General features: G+C 43.8%; 1 protein-coding gene and 1 non-coding gene across 2 annotated transcripts in view; both read left to right on the forward strand.

Annotated features, from left to right (window-relative positions):
* Positions 1-16,633, forward strand: part of LOC116780027 (ubiquitin-associated protein 2-like) — a 136,390-nt gene that overhangs the window by 58,962 nt on the left and 60,795 nt on the right. Inside the window, exons 12-15 of the mRNA XM_032674529.1 lie at positions 11,631-11,905; positions 12,994-13,172; positions 14,906-15,113; positions 16,292-16,331. Of these exons, the coding sequence (XP_032530420.1) occupies positions 11,631-11,905; positions 12,994-13,172; positions 14,906-15,113; positions 16,292-16,331 (702 nt within the window). The remainder of the gene's footprint in view (positions 1-11,630; positions 11,906-12,993; positions 13,173-14,905; positions 15,114-16,291; positions 16,332-16,633) is intronic.
* Positions 12,601-12,683, forward strand: LOC116780093. The gene has a single exon (XR_004354325.1). It is a non-coding gene; the product is annotated as a small nucleolar RNA SNORD121A (small nucleolar RNA).

The raw sequence follows: 16,633 nt of genomic DNA on the forward strand, positions 1-16,633 counted from the left end.
TGCTGAGACTGGCAGTTTGCATGAGAGTGGCTGACGAGGCATGGACAAGGCCCTGAGTAATGACAGCTACCCCCTGTGGCACTTCAGCCAGGGCATGGTGTGGCAGGTTGTGCGGGAGGGCATGCAGGAAGGGTGCTAAGGCCCTGCCAGCTCAACCAGGGAGCAATGGTATCCACCTGGCAGACAGCTACGGCCTCTCTAAGCTCTGCACCCACCATGACTGAAACAGCTGTTTAGGCAGAGCTCTGATGGGAACATGCTGCTACTCAGGTGTCAGGCTGAAGGGTGGGTCCTGCTCTTATGCCAGTATTGGACAGCAGTAGTGAGCACACCTGTGGGAGGTGTGCCCAGGTAGAAAAACTCCTCAGCTTAGTGACAGAGCTCCAGGAGGAGGTGAGTAGGCTGAAGAGTATCAGGGAGTGCAAGAGAGAGACTACTGGAACTAAACCTTACCTTTCCTGGGACAGGCCCAACAGACAGACTAGGCACATAATAGGGAAGATTCCCTATCTTCTTTCTGCTTGGCTTAACATGGTGACTTAAAGGATAGGGGGTAATGGCGACAAGTTCCTAACCAATGCAGCAGGCACCTCTCATCTGTGACTACCCCACCTCCCCAGGTGCCCTGGCATAATAGGTACAAGGCTCTGCAAGTGGAACTGAACAGTGACAAAAGACAATAGTATATCTAGCATGCAGGTGTTGCTGAGGTTAAGTCAGCCTATGCCCTGCATCAAGACTGCTTCCATAAAGAAAAAAAGACCAGTCATTGTTATAGTAGACTCCCTTCTGAAGGGAACAGAAGGCCTCATATGCAGACTGGACCCACTTCTTAAAGAAGTCAGTTGCCTCCCTGGGGCCCAGGTAAAAGATGTGGTGAGAAAGCTTTCTATGCTGGTGCGACACTCAGATTATTGATTTTTTCAGGTAAGCAGCAATGAAGTTGCAAGGGCAATCAAGAGAGACTTCAGGCCTTTGGGGTGACTGGTTAAGGGATCAGGAGCACAAGAAGTGTTCTTCTCTGCCCTTCCAGTTGCAGGCAATGATGAGAGAAGAAACAGGAAGAGCCAGCAGATTGATACCTAGCTCTGAGCCTGGTGTCACCGGCAGAATTTTGTTTCGTTTTGATCACAGGTCAGTTTATATGACACCAGGCCTACTGGCAACAGAGGAGTTCACCTGTCTCAAAGGGGGAAAAGGATCTTTGCACAGGAGTTAGCAGGGCTCATTGAGAGATCTTTAAACTAGATTCAAAGGGGGAAGGGGATAAAGCCAGGCTCACTAGAGAAGCCTATGGGCAGCACACCAATGTTTGAGATACGCTGTGCCAGTGAGGTCCTTTGGTCTGCCACCTCAGTGGAGGTAGGGGATGGAGATCCATGTGGTAGCAAAGACACAAAGGTTACTGATGTGTTAGAAATCCCAGAAGTGCCTGAGAATGATCACACATGAATTGGGGCTTCTCCCCCCCAAAAAAGTGGCATGACTGAAGTGGATCTACACCAATGCCCACAGCATGGGCAACAAACAGGAGGAGCTAGAAGCCATTGTATAGCAGGAAAACTATGACATGGCTGCCTGTCTCAGTTTGAAGAGACTGGAAAGTTTGCTAAAGACGATGAGTTAAGAGACAAACCAAACTCCTCTCTCTCAGTAATTGTGAATTCAAAATTAAGGGGTTTTAATTGAGGAAGTGTGGGAAAAACAGAAGAAATAACAACTCTTTATTAAAAGATATATGTATGTTGGCAAGAACAGTAACAGAACACAAAAAAACCCCTAGGCAATAGTCCTGTACCCAAAAACTCCCCTTCAAACAAAAGAAAAAAAAACAAACAAAAAAAAGTCTGAATGAATACTTCTCTGTCCTTTAGCGCAGTCCTAATTGTGGCCTGCAGGGGGTGCTGTTGGGTCACTGGAGGTGTAGAGCCTGCAGTTCTCTGTGTTGACCTGCAGGGGGGGCTGTTGGATCACTGGAGGTGTAGAGCCTGCAGTTCTCTGCGTTGACCTGCAGGGGGTGCTGTCGGGCTCTGGCGGTCACCACGTGGGGAGAGGGGTCTGGGGGGTGGTCTCGGATCGCAGGAGAAGCCAAAAAAAAAAAACAACGGGGGGGCCCTTCTCCCAATGGAAGAAGGGCAGAAGGAAAAGCAGTCCACCCCCACAAGACTCACTGTTGTTCTCAGATGACGGTACCCCAAAGCTCCTCCTTTTCTCCCAGCGAGCACAGAGACCTCTCCGATGAAAACACACCAAAACTCGGGCCAGAGGCAAAGGCAGCCTACAAGGAAGCCGAGGCCAGCGAAAGAAAACCGACCTCAGGGCTCCCCTCTCCCAAAACTGCCCGCACACAGACTGTCTCCCTTCTCCAGAGTGAACCCTGCAGTCTGATCTCTCCCCTCTGACAAGAGCCAGCCACTCCCTCCCAAAACTCCTCCCTTCTCCCCCCAGCCTCTGATGGGCCATTCGGTAGGGATGCAGCTTGGCCAGCTAGATTCTTTTGTAAGGCTAATTGACCTTTTTTTTCATTCCTACTCCGTCTTTCTTACAGTGGGGGACAGGGGGAAGAAAAATTCTCCTGGATTTCTAACCTATAACACTGCCATCATGGAAACATGGTGGGATGATGATTCACACAACCAGAAAACTGCAATGGATGGCTATAAACTCTTCAGAAGGGACAGGCAAAGAAGGAGAGATGGAGGGGTAGCCCTGTGTGTTAGGGAATGTCTTGATTGTCTGGAGCTTGATGATCGTGACAACTGAGTGTTCATGGGAAGGAATCTGAGGGAAGGCCAATGAGGCAGATATTGTAGCAGGAGTCTGTTATAGACCACCCAACCAGGATGAAGAGGCAGCGAAAAAATATTCTATAAGCAGTTGGGGGAAGTCTCATGATTGCTGGCCCTTGTTCTCATGGGGGACTTCAACTTGCCAGATATGTTCTGTAAATACAACATAGCAGAGAAGAAACAGTCTAGGAGGTTTCCGGAGTGTGTGGAAGAGAACTGACACAGCTGGTGAGTGAGCCAACTAGGGAAGGTGTCCCACTGGACCTACTGTTTGTGAACAGAGAAAGACTGGTGGGTGTTGTGGTGATCAGAGGCTGTCTTGAGCACAGTGACCACGAAATGATAGAGTTTTGGATTCTTGGAGAAGTGAGGACAAGGATTAGCAGAACTGCTACCTTGGACTTTCAGAGGGCAGACTTGTCACACTATCATATGTCACAATGACAATCAAGTATTGATTGAGCATGCATGAGAACCCAGAAAACTACTACTCCCATGATTCCTTGTCACATTCTTCCTGCCACATCTCCCCTCTCTCTGTTTAATTAACAAGTTGTGAAACAATAAGTTTTTAAACATTCTTATCATAACCAATCTTATTTCAACTATTTATAAAAACCAGGGCCTATCGTCACAAGGCCTTTATTGAACTGTTTACAACTTTATTGGTTCGTGCAATATTCAAGCAACCTCAAATTATCCAGGGTTTGAAAATGTGTATAACCTTTTATCTGAGGGTGACTTTGTGTAATGGCATCATCTTTATTTGAAAGGGAAATGTGTTGGGTTGTAGATGTTGTGTTTGAGGTGGTGTTCTTTGAGGTAATGTTTAAAACGTCTTGCTATAAAGTATATTGCGTTCACACACACATACATATGTCCACTCAACTTTTTCATTCATACTCCAGTGGCCACCGTTTCATTCTCTCCTCACACATGCATTCTTAAACCCTTTATTGTGTTAGAATCATGGAGTTTTGGTTTTGTATTGGTTACTGTTTGTGTGTTTCTTTTGGTTCTGTTGTATCATTTATTGCTTCTTTGTGATTGTTCCTGTTTTGAAGAAGTGTTAATGTAGATTTACACATATAGGGACTAGATCCATATCTCTTTCCCCCCCTTTTTTTGTGTTTTTAGAGTATGTTTCTTAATGTGTGATGTGTTCCTTTTACTATTGTTGGTTGTGTTTCTTTAAATCTAATTTCTTTACTCATTTTATCTGGTGATTGCTTCTGTTGAAGGGGAGGGCCAATATAAGGCCTGATACCGCCAGAAGGAACCTCCCGCAATTTAGCACTCCTTGATACACAGGCATATATCTCCCCTCCATTTATGAAATCTACTGGTCTTGATCATTGCCTAGATACTAGACCTTCAATCACAATTGGTGCTTTGGAAGGTGAAAGCATTTTAGTTTTATGTTGGTATTCATACCTGCAATGGTTTGCATCATCACAGTTTAAGAAATTTAGAACATATGATGTTCCTATAAGTGTTCCTGATCCCCTTCTTTTTTGCCTTTGAAGCATTTTTTGTGTGTAGTTGTATTATTCTATTTGGAATGTGTGTGTGAATGGATGTGTTTTATGTGAGAGATTCTGTGTGATTAACAAGGAATTATGTGGTGTGTATTGTTCTAGGTAAATGAGGGTTAGTGAAATCTCGAAGGAAGGAGACTTCGAGATGTGAAAGTAACTCTGTAGCATAGCATGAATCAATTATAACATTCTTAGCTTAATTACAAAACAACTTAAATGTGCTAAGTACATGAGTAAGTTGTAGACTTGTATAGAACCTGGTCCAAGGTTTGTACCTTATTGTTCAATTGTCCTTTGTTCAGATGCAGGTGGTCTCAAACTTGTTCATTTCTTGTAGTTGTTCTTTATCCTTAAAAACAATCTTGGCAAACATGTTAATAACAGTTCAGTCTATTTTAGATGAAAGGTGGGCAGGAATAGATGCGAGGATCAGGTGGATCTGTAGTTTTTGAAGTAATAGCAGTGATTCACTCTATGTTATAGTGTCTTTTGCTTTTTGGTTGAAGGCTTTAAAGATAATCTTTTGTTGTGTAGTTTTCTTTGGAGATTTTATTGTTGGTCCTGTTGAATTTTTCTGGAACGTTTTACAGTCTCCATTTCTAATAACATCAGTTAGAGCAACTATAACCAGGTTTAATCCAGTCTCTTAGGTAGTTGTGATTTTCAAGCAGCTATTTTGCACTCTTGTTGACATTATGTATGTTGTTTTGTGACAGCAAAATGTTTTGAGAATGTTTGAATGTAACAAATATGGGGATGTTTAAGATTCTATACTTATTATTTGAATAACATTATTGTGATAATTGCATGTATGTGGATGCATTTGAGAATTTAATAACTTCTAATAATTTTTATTTTTAAAGTTATTGGGAATTGAATGAAAAATAGGGAAAATTTTTGAAGCTGTAGTGTTCTGGTTTTGTGGAGATAAACTTAAATGTTCTTGGTTAAAATGACACTAATTTACATAGTGAAAAATAATTACAAAGGCTTTTAGGCAATAAGGAGAATTTTTCTCTCTTTTTATACTATGAAGCAGAAGGTTTCAAATCCTTTTCTTTACCTTGAGTTCAGTAACTGATTGGTAATCAGCATGCAATTGATGCTGAAACAGCCTGTATGTGAATTTATTTAGCTTAAATCTAGCTCCCTAGTAAATTGTCCATATTGCTCCAGTTTCCGTAATGTGTAGCAACTTTGTTTGCTGATTGATAAAAGGTTCATCCTGCACACTCCATCACAGCTAGAAGAACATGAAACTGCCAAACCAAATAAAAGCTTTGTATCAGCCAGCTCTACATTTAAAAAATATGAATTAATGAACATACTGGGCTTTAAGATGGTGAGATGTTAAATTTCATTCCGTGTGTAAATGTTTTTAAACTACCCTCTACCCTTTATTTTCATTGTCAAGAAAACAATTTACAACACTTTTAAGAAAACTGATTTGAAGGCAAAAAACTACAAATGTTACAAGCAAAACTTATATCTTCTTGACAATGCAAAATGCAGCGGTATGAGTGAATAGTTAGCAAAGTTTTAGTTCACCATGTCCTGCCTTCCTTTTCCACGTTATGTAAAAAAGGAGATTCTGAGTGAGGGGTTTGCTTGTCGTCTTCCTCACCCAAAGGTAAATTACTTATTCGTTTAGCCAAGGAGTTAGTAGGAAAGTTTCCATAGGAACAGGAATAGCAGCAGAAAATGACAAAATCTAATTCCACCCAATTGTTAAGCAGTAAACTACTGTTATTATGTTTAAGGGGCAACACATTATTTCCTTTTTTGCAAAGGCAATCATGCAAGTATTTTTTACCCTTTTCCTTAACTAAAAAGTAAGTTGTAAAATCTTGGTTTTCAAAAACTTCATTCTTTTCTAACTCTGAGATAGGGGTAAAAAGCATGAAAATCCATCTTTCTTTAGGTTTGAGAGATTGATAGATTAGTGAAAGGGTTTCTGTACATAGTGAGGCTGTGTTTATATGGTTTTCTAGTAGTGTATGTAAATGCATTACCTCTGTTTTAAGGAAAGGTCATTGTTTTATTGATTTAGGGCTACCTGTTTCTTGGGTCACTTGTGGGTTCAGCTGCAATAAAACTGCCTTTGGGAAAAATCTGCTGTCAATTGACTTTCTCTTTGACAGAGGCAGTCTCTGTTCTACAGAATGAGTGATTTCAGTGGGTCCAATGGAAACAGAGTTTATGTCTGGGTTATTGCTGGTTATAATGTTTGTGTTTTGCTTTGGGGATGCTAGTTTAAGAAAACTTGTTAAATAGGTTTGGATGTTTTTTAAGGGCCATTGTGAGGTTATATCTGTTCTGCTGTTAAAAATGTTTGATATTCCTGTCTTTGCCTCCCATTCTAATTGTTTAATTTGGGTATAGGCCAATTTATGCATGTTTGTGTTTTGAGTGGATTTAGAGGTGTGTATTGATGTATGTTGCAACTTTGTGGAGCATTTTTGGGCTTCTGTTGTATGAGGGTTTTGTTTGTTTTGCTTTCTTAAGGCTCTTGCAGTGACTGTGTATAAAGAATTCTGTGTTTCTGCAGTTGAAATTGTAACTGGTCGTTTCTTTGCTACTAGTTTGACTTTCCATGTTGTGTATGGCACATGTTGTGTATATTGTCTAACAGCATTTTAAAATAGTGAGAAGTAAATACTTGATTTGGGGCCCCTCTTATTATTCTTACCCCCTGTAACACAAAAGAACTTTTTATAATAGCAAATAATCTGTCAATTAGTAAAGTTGTCCTTTTGTGACTTAGAAAATTAAACATGGTAGCTGATAGCTGTATGTCTGTTGTGTTTTGCAATGTTACCTCTAGATTGTTTGTTCTGTCAGTAGGTGGATTGTGTTGTCCCAGCTGAAATTCTTGCAGTACAAAACCAACAGCTGTCATCACCAGCAATGCAGTCAGCACACATACTGTCCACTTCAAAGTCGGTAGCTTTGACTTTGCTGATGGTCTGTGCTTGGGCCGGCAGATGTTCTGTGTGCTTTCCCAGTCTGCATCCTTTTCCTTGAGCTGAAGTAGTAGCTGTAACCACATTTGCTGTTCTTCCTCTTTTGCAGGATCCAAAACTGCTTGTCTTTTTTCTGGTTCTGTCGTCTCGCTGAGTTCAGTTTGCCACAGCTCGGCTAAGCTTTCTAGGGCGTCAATTTCTCTTCTTCCTCCTCCATCAGGCCGTCTTTGGTGTAGAAGCTGTTCTGAGGCTGGCAAAGGCTGTGGGTTGGTTTCTTGGTAGGAGAGCCATGGTGATGCTTTAACTCTTGTGCATTTATTGTGAGTTGTTTGAACTGGTGGTGATGGAAAAGGCACTTTCACTTCCGCCTCACGGCCAGAGCAAGCTTGCTGTGTCCATATTGCTGCGTGGTTGTTCTGCAGCGGCCTCATGGCCGCTGCGCAGCCAAAGGGTGTTAGTGGACCGCCCTGACCCCCGCAACAGCAGTCCTTCCGTTGCTCTTTCGTCACAGCCCCCGCTGCTGCTGGTGCCCTAGCCCCGAGCCCCAGCCGCCCGGCCGCGTCCCTGCACTCTCTCTGCGGTGGTCTCACGGCCGCCGCATAGCTAAAGGGAGATAGCAAATTCTCTTGACCCCTGTAATGGCAGCTCGCCTGTTGCCCCCCGGGTGCAGCCCCCACAGCGCCGGCACTGGTGCTCTGTACCCCCGCCAGCGTTCCGCTCTGCCGCGGCGCAGCCGCTGCCACGCCGCCTAACCCAGCCACCGCCCCAGCCCCCTCGGCCACCGTTCCGCCTGGCCCGGCGTATGGTGCGGGGGGCGCAGCCGTAAGCTGCAAGGCAGCGGCTGCAGCTGCGGCCGCCGGCATGAAGCTGGCAGCTCCCCACGCCGCCGCCGCCCCGGCCCCAGGCTGTCCCGGCACCGCTGCAAAACCGGCGGCTCCCGGTGCCTGCAGTGCAGGGGCTGCTACAACCGGGGTGGGCGAAGCGGCCGCGGGTGGTCTCTCAACGAAACTACCCGCCGGCCACGCTGCCTGCTTGGGCGGCGGGCACCCCAGGCAAAGCCCCAGTCGCCGACCCCGCGCCATTCCCCCCCCAGCCCGGGGGGAGGGGGCGCGGCCGTGAGCGGCTCTGCCACGGATCCGGCCGCAAGCCACGGGACCGCCACTCCCCCAGCCCCGTGCCGAGAGGCACAGGATCCCATGGCAGCCCCGGTCGGCAACGGAACCCCCGCTGTAGGGACCATGCACGGCGCGGCGGGAGGCCACACGGCCGCGCACGTGTGGGGTGCACCGCCCGTGGCGAGCGCCGTGCCCGACCCCGGACACGCGCCAATGGCGGCGGCTGGGGGGAGGGGGTAAAAGGAGCACATGGTTCCAGGGTGAACCCAGCGCCATGTGCTCCCAGACTACACGCTGCCGCTGCACTCTCCCCGCCCAGGGCTCCCCCTCCCCCCCATCTTTCTCCGCTAAGGTGCACCGTCCCTGCTCTATTGGTTTCAGGCCACGCGGTCATTGGGGGGCTGGGGCAAAAAGGTCCGCTGTCCTGGCTGTTTTTGCTTCTTTGTAATGTAAGTTCAAGGCAGTCATAACCTCTCTCCATGCTGCTAAATTTTTGATAGCTTCTATATCCCATTCACTTGTTTTTTTAATTAACTTGCTTCCTATTTTCCTCCAAGATAACACTTGGTGAATGCCAGTTAAAGGTAAAGCTGGTTCATTTATAGAAATCCAATACATTAAGTCCCAAAGTCTATTTCTTTCTATATTTCTGTTCTGTTCTTTTAAAAAATGGGTTATAGCTTCAGCTGTCTTTTTAATTTCTAAGGAAAACGTCCTCTTATGAGAATTCCTCCCTCCCATTTTGCCAGTTTCTGGTTACCTCTGTGTGCTGAAGCTCTGTTGTCTTTTCTTCCGGTCCTTTTTTCTTCCTTTTTTGTCCCTTTTGCAGAGGTAATCCAGCGTGCTGTATTCTTCCTTTTTAATCCTGGCGAGATGGACACCTCTGGACAGGTTCCCCAGAGCTTGCTGCTCCTGGTTCCCGGTAACCTGCTGTTGTGCCGATGCGGGCAGCCATATAAGGTGTTGTTTAAGGCACGAACCGCACTCAGACATGAATGCCCGAGCAGAACTGAAGTTTATTTCAAAACACTTCGGTTTAAATACAGCGCTTAAACATGTCACGTGATCTTTCAACCAATGACAATCAAGTATTAAATGAGCATGCGTGAGAACCCAGAAAACTACTACTCCCATGATTCCTTGTCACATTCTTCCTGCCCCACCAAGCCCCTTTCAATCATTTATGAGCAGTCTTGGCTTACCAGGGAGGTCCCTGAAGACTGGAGTTTAGCAAATGTGATGCCCATCCACAAGAAGGGTTGGAAGGAGGATTTGGGGAACTTCAGGCCTGTCAGCCTGACCTTGGTGCTGGGGAAGGTCATTGAGTATATCATCTTTAGTGCCATCATGCGCCAGGTACAGGGATGAGGGAAAGGCTGTGGATGTGTCTATCTGGACTTTAATAAAGCCTTTGACACTGTCTCCCACAATATTCTCCTGGGGAAACTGGCTGCTCATAGCTTGGGCAGGTGCACTGTTGGCTAGGTCGGTAACTTTGCAGACAATGCCAGGTTGGGTGGGAGTGTTGATCTGCTAGAGGGTAGGAGGGATCTGGACAGGCTGAATCAATGGTTCAAGGCCAATTCTATGAGGTTCAACAGTGCCAAGTGCTGGGTCCTGCACTTGGGTCACAACAACCCCATGCAGTGCTACAGGCCGGGGACAGAGTGGCTGGAAAGCTCCCTGTCAGAAAAGGACATGGATTGACAACCAGCTGAACATGAGCCAGCGTGTGCCCAGTGACCAAGAAGGCCAATGGCATCCTGGCTTGTATCAGCAATAGTGTGACCAGTATAACCAGGGAAGTTATTGTCCCTCTGTACTTGGCACTGGTGAGGCCACACCTTGAATCCTGTGTCCAGTTTTGGGCCCCTCACTGCAAAAAAGAAATTGAGGGGCTGGAGCAAGTCCAAAGAAGGAAATGGAGCTGGGGAAGGGGCTGGAGCACAAGTCTTATGAGTAGTGGCTGAGGGAGCTGGGGTTGTTTAGCCTGGAGAAGAGGAGGTTCAGGGGGGACCTTATTGCTCTCTACAACTACCTGAAAGGAGGTTGTAGCCAGGTGGGGGGTGGTGTCTTCTTCCAGGTAACGAGTGACAAGATGAGAGGAAATGGACTGAAGTTGCACTAGGGGAGATTTAGATTGGATAGTAGGAAAAATTTTTTCACAGAAAGGGTTGTCAAGCATTGGAATAGTCACCATTCCTGGAGGGATTTAAAAACCATGTAGATGTGGTGCTTAGGGACATGGTTTAGTTGTGGACTTGGCAATGCTGGGTTAACGGTAGGACTTGATCTTAGACATCTTTTCCAACCTAAACATTTCTATGATTCTTAATAATGCTTGCCCACAGTTGTTTAAATAAAGTCGAGAATATTGACAGGAAGCTGAACATGAGCCAGCAGTGTGCCCAGGTGGCCAAGAAGGCAAATGGCATCCTGGCCTGGCTCAGGAACAGTGTGGCCAGCAGGACCAAGGAAGTGATTCTTCCCCTGGACTCAGTGCTGGTGAGGCCACACCTCAAGTGCTGTGTCCAGCTCTGGGCCCCTCAGTTCAGGAAGGATACTGAGGTGCTGGAGCAGGTCCAGAGAAGAGCAACGAGGCTGGTGAAGGGACTCGAGCAGAAGTCCTATGAGGAGTGGTTGAGGGAACTGGGGTTGTTTAGCCTGGAGAAGAGGAGGCTCAGGGGAGACCTCATCACTCTCTACAACTCCCTGAAAGGAAGTTGTAGCCAAGTGGGCATCGGGCTCTTCTCCCAGGCAAACAGCAGTAGGTCAAGAGGGCTTGGTCTTAAGCTGTGCCAGGGGAGGTTTAGGTTGAATATTAGGAAAAAATTTTTACAGAGAGAGTAATCAGACATTGGAATGGGCTGCCCAGGGAAGTGGTGGATTCTCTGTCCCTGGAGGTTTTTAAGATGAGACTGGATGTGGCATCAGTGCCATGGTCTAGTAACCACGGCGGTGTTGGATCAAGGGTTGGACTTGATGATCTCGGAGGTCTTTTCCAGCCTGATCAATTCTGTGATTCTGTGATTAGGTGTTGGCCTTATTATTACAATGGTAATATTAAATATGAAACTTGTGTGATGTCTGAAAGACTTGCACATTCTATAAAATCTTAGCTGTCCAGTGTGTCAAGTCACCCACATTCTTTCAAAAAGGGTAGAAGCATGAATAACAGAGTTCAATGCTTTAATTTTGATATTTCTTTTTCCCAATACTGACCAGACTTGAAATCCCAGCCTGAACCCTCCCCAGTTCTGAACCATCTGGCCCAGCGACAGCAACAACAAACACAGGCAGTCCCTGTTTCTCCTCCTGGGCTGGAATCCTTCTCCTCCCAGGTAAAACTCCACAAGCCATCACCAGTAGACACTTCTACAGCTGTTAGCAAAATGTTACAGCTCTCCACTATATCTATGGATAACCAGGCAGTTACTGCCCACCAAAACCAGCAGAAGCAGATAAAACCACCAAAACGGAGGATAATTCCATCATCCAAGGTGGGTAATTGAGTTTGTCCTTAGTAAACATATAAACATACAAAAGCTTGTATCAGCAATAGTGTGGCCAGCATAACCGGGGAAGTTATTGTCCCTCTGTACTTGGCACTGGTGAGGCCACACCTTGAATCCTGTGTCCAGTTTTGGGCCCCTCACTGCAAAAAAGAAATTGAGGGGCTGGAGCAAGTCCAAAGAAGGAAATGGAGCTGGGGAAGGGGCTGGAGCACAAGTCTTATGAGTAGTGGCTGAGGGAGCTGGGGTTGTTTAGCCTGGAGAAGAGGAGGTTCAGGGGGGACCTTATTGCTCTCTACAACTACCTGAAAGGAGGTTGTAGCCAGGTGGGGGGTGGTGTCTTCTTCCAGGTAACGAGTGACAAGATGAGAGGAAATGGACTGAAGTTGCACTAGGGGAGATTTAGATTGGATAGTAGGAAAAATTTTTTCACAGAAAGGGTTGTCAAGCATTGGAATAGTCACCATTCCTGGAGGGATTTAAAAGCCACGTAGATGTGGTGCTTAGGGATATGGTTTAGTTGTGGACCTGGCAATGCTGGATTAATGGTGGGACTTTATGATCTCAAGGGTCTTTTCCAACCTAAATGATTCTATATATCAGTTTCTAGGGAGAAGGAAAGCAAAGACCATGTTCTGTTTCTTGTTTATAAAGCAGAAAATTCAAAGCTGAATAGTTTTTAGGTTCAAAATACAGTGTTGTCTTTTCCAAGCACATATCTGATTGCTCTGCATGGAAAATGACTGTTGCTGTGTGACTTTTGGATTGACTTAGTAGCCACAAGATTAATATTGGCTGAGGGGGATGGACACAGATGACACTTTGATATTGTAGAACAGTATGGCTTTTTGTTTCAGCTCCAGATCAGGGCACAGCATCGATAAATTTATTTCGGGTTACAAGAATGTAGTTAATTTATGTAAAGTGGGGGGTTGTCACAGATCTAATTAGCAGCAAAGTCTGAGGCAGTAACTGAAGAAGCCTGTAGTTAAGGGATGAGAGGATGTCATCTACTGATATCTTTAATACAGATAGTGCATGCAAAGGAATTATGCTGGGTTTTTTCCTCCTTTAAGATTCCTGCCTCTGCAGTGGAAATGCCTGGATCATCAGATGTGACAGGATTAAATGTTCAGTTTGGAGCTTTGGAGTTTGGATCAGAGCCTGCACTCCCAGAATTAGGATCAACTTCAAGCAGTGAGAATACCAACCAGGCAACCAACAATAGCTTGTACACAAAATCTCTAAAGTATGTGTGAGTTCCCCTCCTGCCTCCTTGCATGTCTTCTTTAAGGGGTCAAAACTGCCAAAAACATCAAGGCACAATTACCACATAATGGGAGGGGGAAATATGATGACATGTAAGGTGAACGAACGTGAGCCAGCAGTGTGCCCAGGTGGCCAAGAGGGCCAATGGCATCCTGACCTGTATCAGCAATTGTGTGGCAGCAGGACCAGAGAAGTGATTCTTCCCCTGTACTCAGCACTGGTAAGGCCACACCTCAGGTGCTGTGTCCAGTTCTGGGTCCCTCAATTCAGGAAAGACATTAAGATGCTGGAGCAAATCCCTGGTGAAGGGTCTGAAACACATGTCCTATGAGTAGTGGCTGAGGGAAGTGGGGTTGTTTAGCCTGGAGAAGAGGAGGCTCAGGGGGGACCTCATCACTCTCTACAACTATCTGAAAGGAGATTGTAGCCAGGTGGGGGTCAACCTCTTCTCCCATGCAACTAGTGACAGGACAAGAGGACATAGCCTCAAGCTGCACCAGGGGAGGTTTAGGTTGGGCATTAGGAAGAATTTCTTCACAGAAAGGGTGATTAGATATTGGAATGGACTGCCCAGGGAGGTGGTGGAGTCTCCTTCCCTGGGGCTGTTTAAGGAAAGACTGGATGTGGCACTTAGCGCTCTGGTCTAGTTGACCATGGTGGTGTTAGGTCACAGTTTGAACTCAATGATCTCAGAGGTCTTTTCCAACCTAATCGATTCTGATTCTGTGAAGTGTTTTCTGTGGATGGCATCTTAAAGGAGAAATTTATTTTCCAATGACAATCAAAATCTCCCTGGATGGGTTGATATGAAGCTGGAGATGACATGAATGTAAATAATTTTATAATTAAGCTACCCTTTGTAGAATTGCTTTCTCGTGTTTAATTGTCCTGATTTTCAAATTTTTTTAAGGGTTTGTTCCTCACAGCATGATTTTTTTCCTGCTTTTGGTTGAGGAGAGATGACCCTTGTACCATATATGTGTATTAGTAGATTGGCACCAGATTACAAATCTGATGCTTCTTTGGGATGAGAAAAGAAACTAGTCTTTCAGTATGTAGAACCTCTTACTGAAATGCTAAAATGGTCAATGATAAATGCCAGCGTACCAGTAACCCATTTTTTCTTCCTTATTCATTCAAAAATTGACTTCAATAAGTTTTCTGAAGCTAATTCAGAAATATTATTAAAAATGAATTTTCACATTAATTTCTAGTTCTATAAACTAAAAAAAAAAAAAAAAACTGTTTAGAAAGTAAAACAATCCTGCATTTTAAAGTACTTTTCTTCTTCGCATAATTCTGTTAGACAGCTACTTTAATGACAGAATTCTATTGTAAAAAGAGACTGGGTGTTTCTCATCATATACCAGACTTTATGTATCTACTTTTTTAAAAAATTTGGTTTATGTTCATAAATATATCCTTTGAGAAGGTGGAAACATGACCAAAAAGTGCTTGTGTTGTAAACTCTTGTTTTCATTGGGCTGGCAGGAGGAAGATGAATGGTGCTTAGTGCAGGTGATGGTTTTGAATCAGTGATTACTGGGGACCAAAGGAAAATTATATATTTTTTCTCATTATTAGATTTTCTAGTATAAATAATGTAGATTTGACTGCATGTTTAAAGTAGTTCTAGATAACTATATAGGAGCTGATATTTTCACAAAGGTGTTTGAGATGTCATTTACCATTTTGATAAATAATTTTTACTTTTTCCAGTGATCCTTTGAATACCTCTTTGCCAATATCCAATACAGTACAGGACTCCACCTACACAACCTCTGCCATCAGCTCTTCCAGTCTGACCTGCTCATCCCAGAGCACCAGCCCAGTAACAACTTCCTCCTATGACCAGACTTCTGTGCATAGTAGGATAGCGTACCAAAGCTCCATGGCTCCGTCTGAACCAACCCCTGTTGCAGATACAGTGAGTGAATTTCAGAAATAAGACTTTGAAAAAGAGGAAATATTCTTATCCATATTAAACTTGTATTACCCAGATATAGTAATATTTTAACCAAGCCAAGTGGTATTTTTTGATTCTCAAGTCCACTCTGTTGTTTTTTCTTTTCCTATTGTGTAGCTGTTTTTTGTATTTGATATATGAGTCTCTGCTTTTATGGGTTTTGACGTCTTAAATTGCTGTTTGACGTTTATTCTTAATAACACAACATTCTAGTTGAGTTTCCTTCCCTGAAGCTTAGTTTTTAAAAAAGGAACTATCTCTGTATGTAAATATTAGTCATGGTATTTTGCCATAACTTGACAATTTCTATCCAAAGGCATATTATTTATTAAATTAATATGGCACCTAACAAATGGATCCCAAACTGTTTTTGACCCTTCCAGCATTACTCTTTCGTTGGATGTAAATGGCAACGGGAATTAGTTACATCTTTTATTTTAAAAAGCATAGGGAGGGATTTAATCTAGGACAGAGAGAGTCTCAGGAGTATTCAAAAGCACCTACTCTATTTGTATATGGAATGTAGGTTTGTTTAAGAGAATTTAATTTATCAAATATTTAAGGAACTTGTGAGAGTTTGTAAGTTTATTTACTCCTGGCCTTTGTTATGTAATGGCTGTCACACTTGTCTTCTGCACTAGCTCATATGTACTGGTGAGGATCAAGCATAGACTATCTACTTCTGTACTCCAGCGTTATCCAAACAACAATTGGTGCCTCTCAAGTCTTATCTTTCAATTGAAAAAATTAGCGTCTCTGTGTAACTTGTATAGTTAAAATTGTGAGTTGCATTAAATCAAAAGCACAACCATTTCCTGTATGTTAATGCAATTCTTTCTTTCATATTGGTGTGAATCTGAAGTTTGTGTTATATACAGTACATGGGATGGTGTCCTGCTGATGGGTGTATTATGGGCAGTGTATGGGATTCTGTATGTTCAGGACACCTTGCACTTGAGACAACTTTATTATGTGGTTTTATTAAAGGCTGTAAAAAAAGTTAATTTTTTGTCTTTTTGGTCTTTCAATTTAGAATTGAATATAGAATTTTGCATGAAGCATGTTCTGTGTGTCATTCGGTCTGAAAATTTAATGTACCTGTAGGATAATTTATTCATCCATTTCTCCTTTGTTTACAGAATGGGCACAGCAGTGTTAGAACACAAGCAACTCTTGACAGTAAGTTTACAAAGCTTGGTTGTGCACAGGGCTTTCTGACCTTTCCTTAATACTTGCCGTGCGTACAACTATAGCAGTCACATCTGGTTTAAGGTTTTATATTGTTCTCACTGGCTATTTTTTTTGTTCTCACTGGCTATTTTTTGACTGACTTTTGAGTTTATTTTGTATTTGCATAGGATATACTATTTGCTGCTTGACTAAAACTGAAGTATGAAAGCAGCTCTATTAAATCTACAAACCTAAGCAGTCTTAGAATTAAAGAAGCTGCTTTGCTGTTGCTTTTTCTTTTGAATTTATCT

The sequence above is a fragment of the Chiroxiphia lanceolata genome, chromosome W, assembly GCF_009829145.1.
Source record: "Chiroxiphia lanceolata isolate bChiLan1 chromosome W, bChiLan1.pri, whole genome shotgun sequence".
NCBI classification, from domain to species: domain Eukaryota; kingdom Metazoa; phylum Chordata; class Aves; order Passeriformes; family Pipridae; genus Chiroxiphia; species Chiroxiphia lanceolata.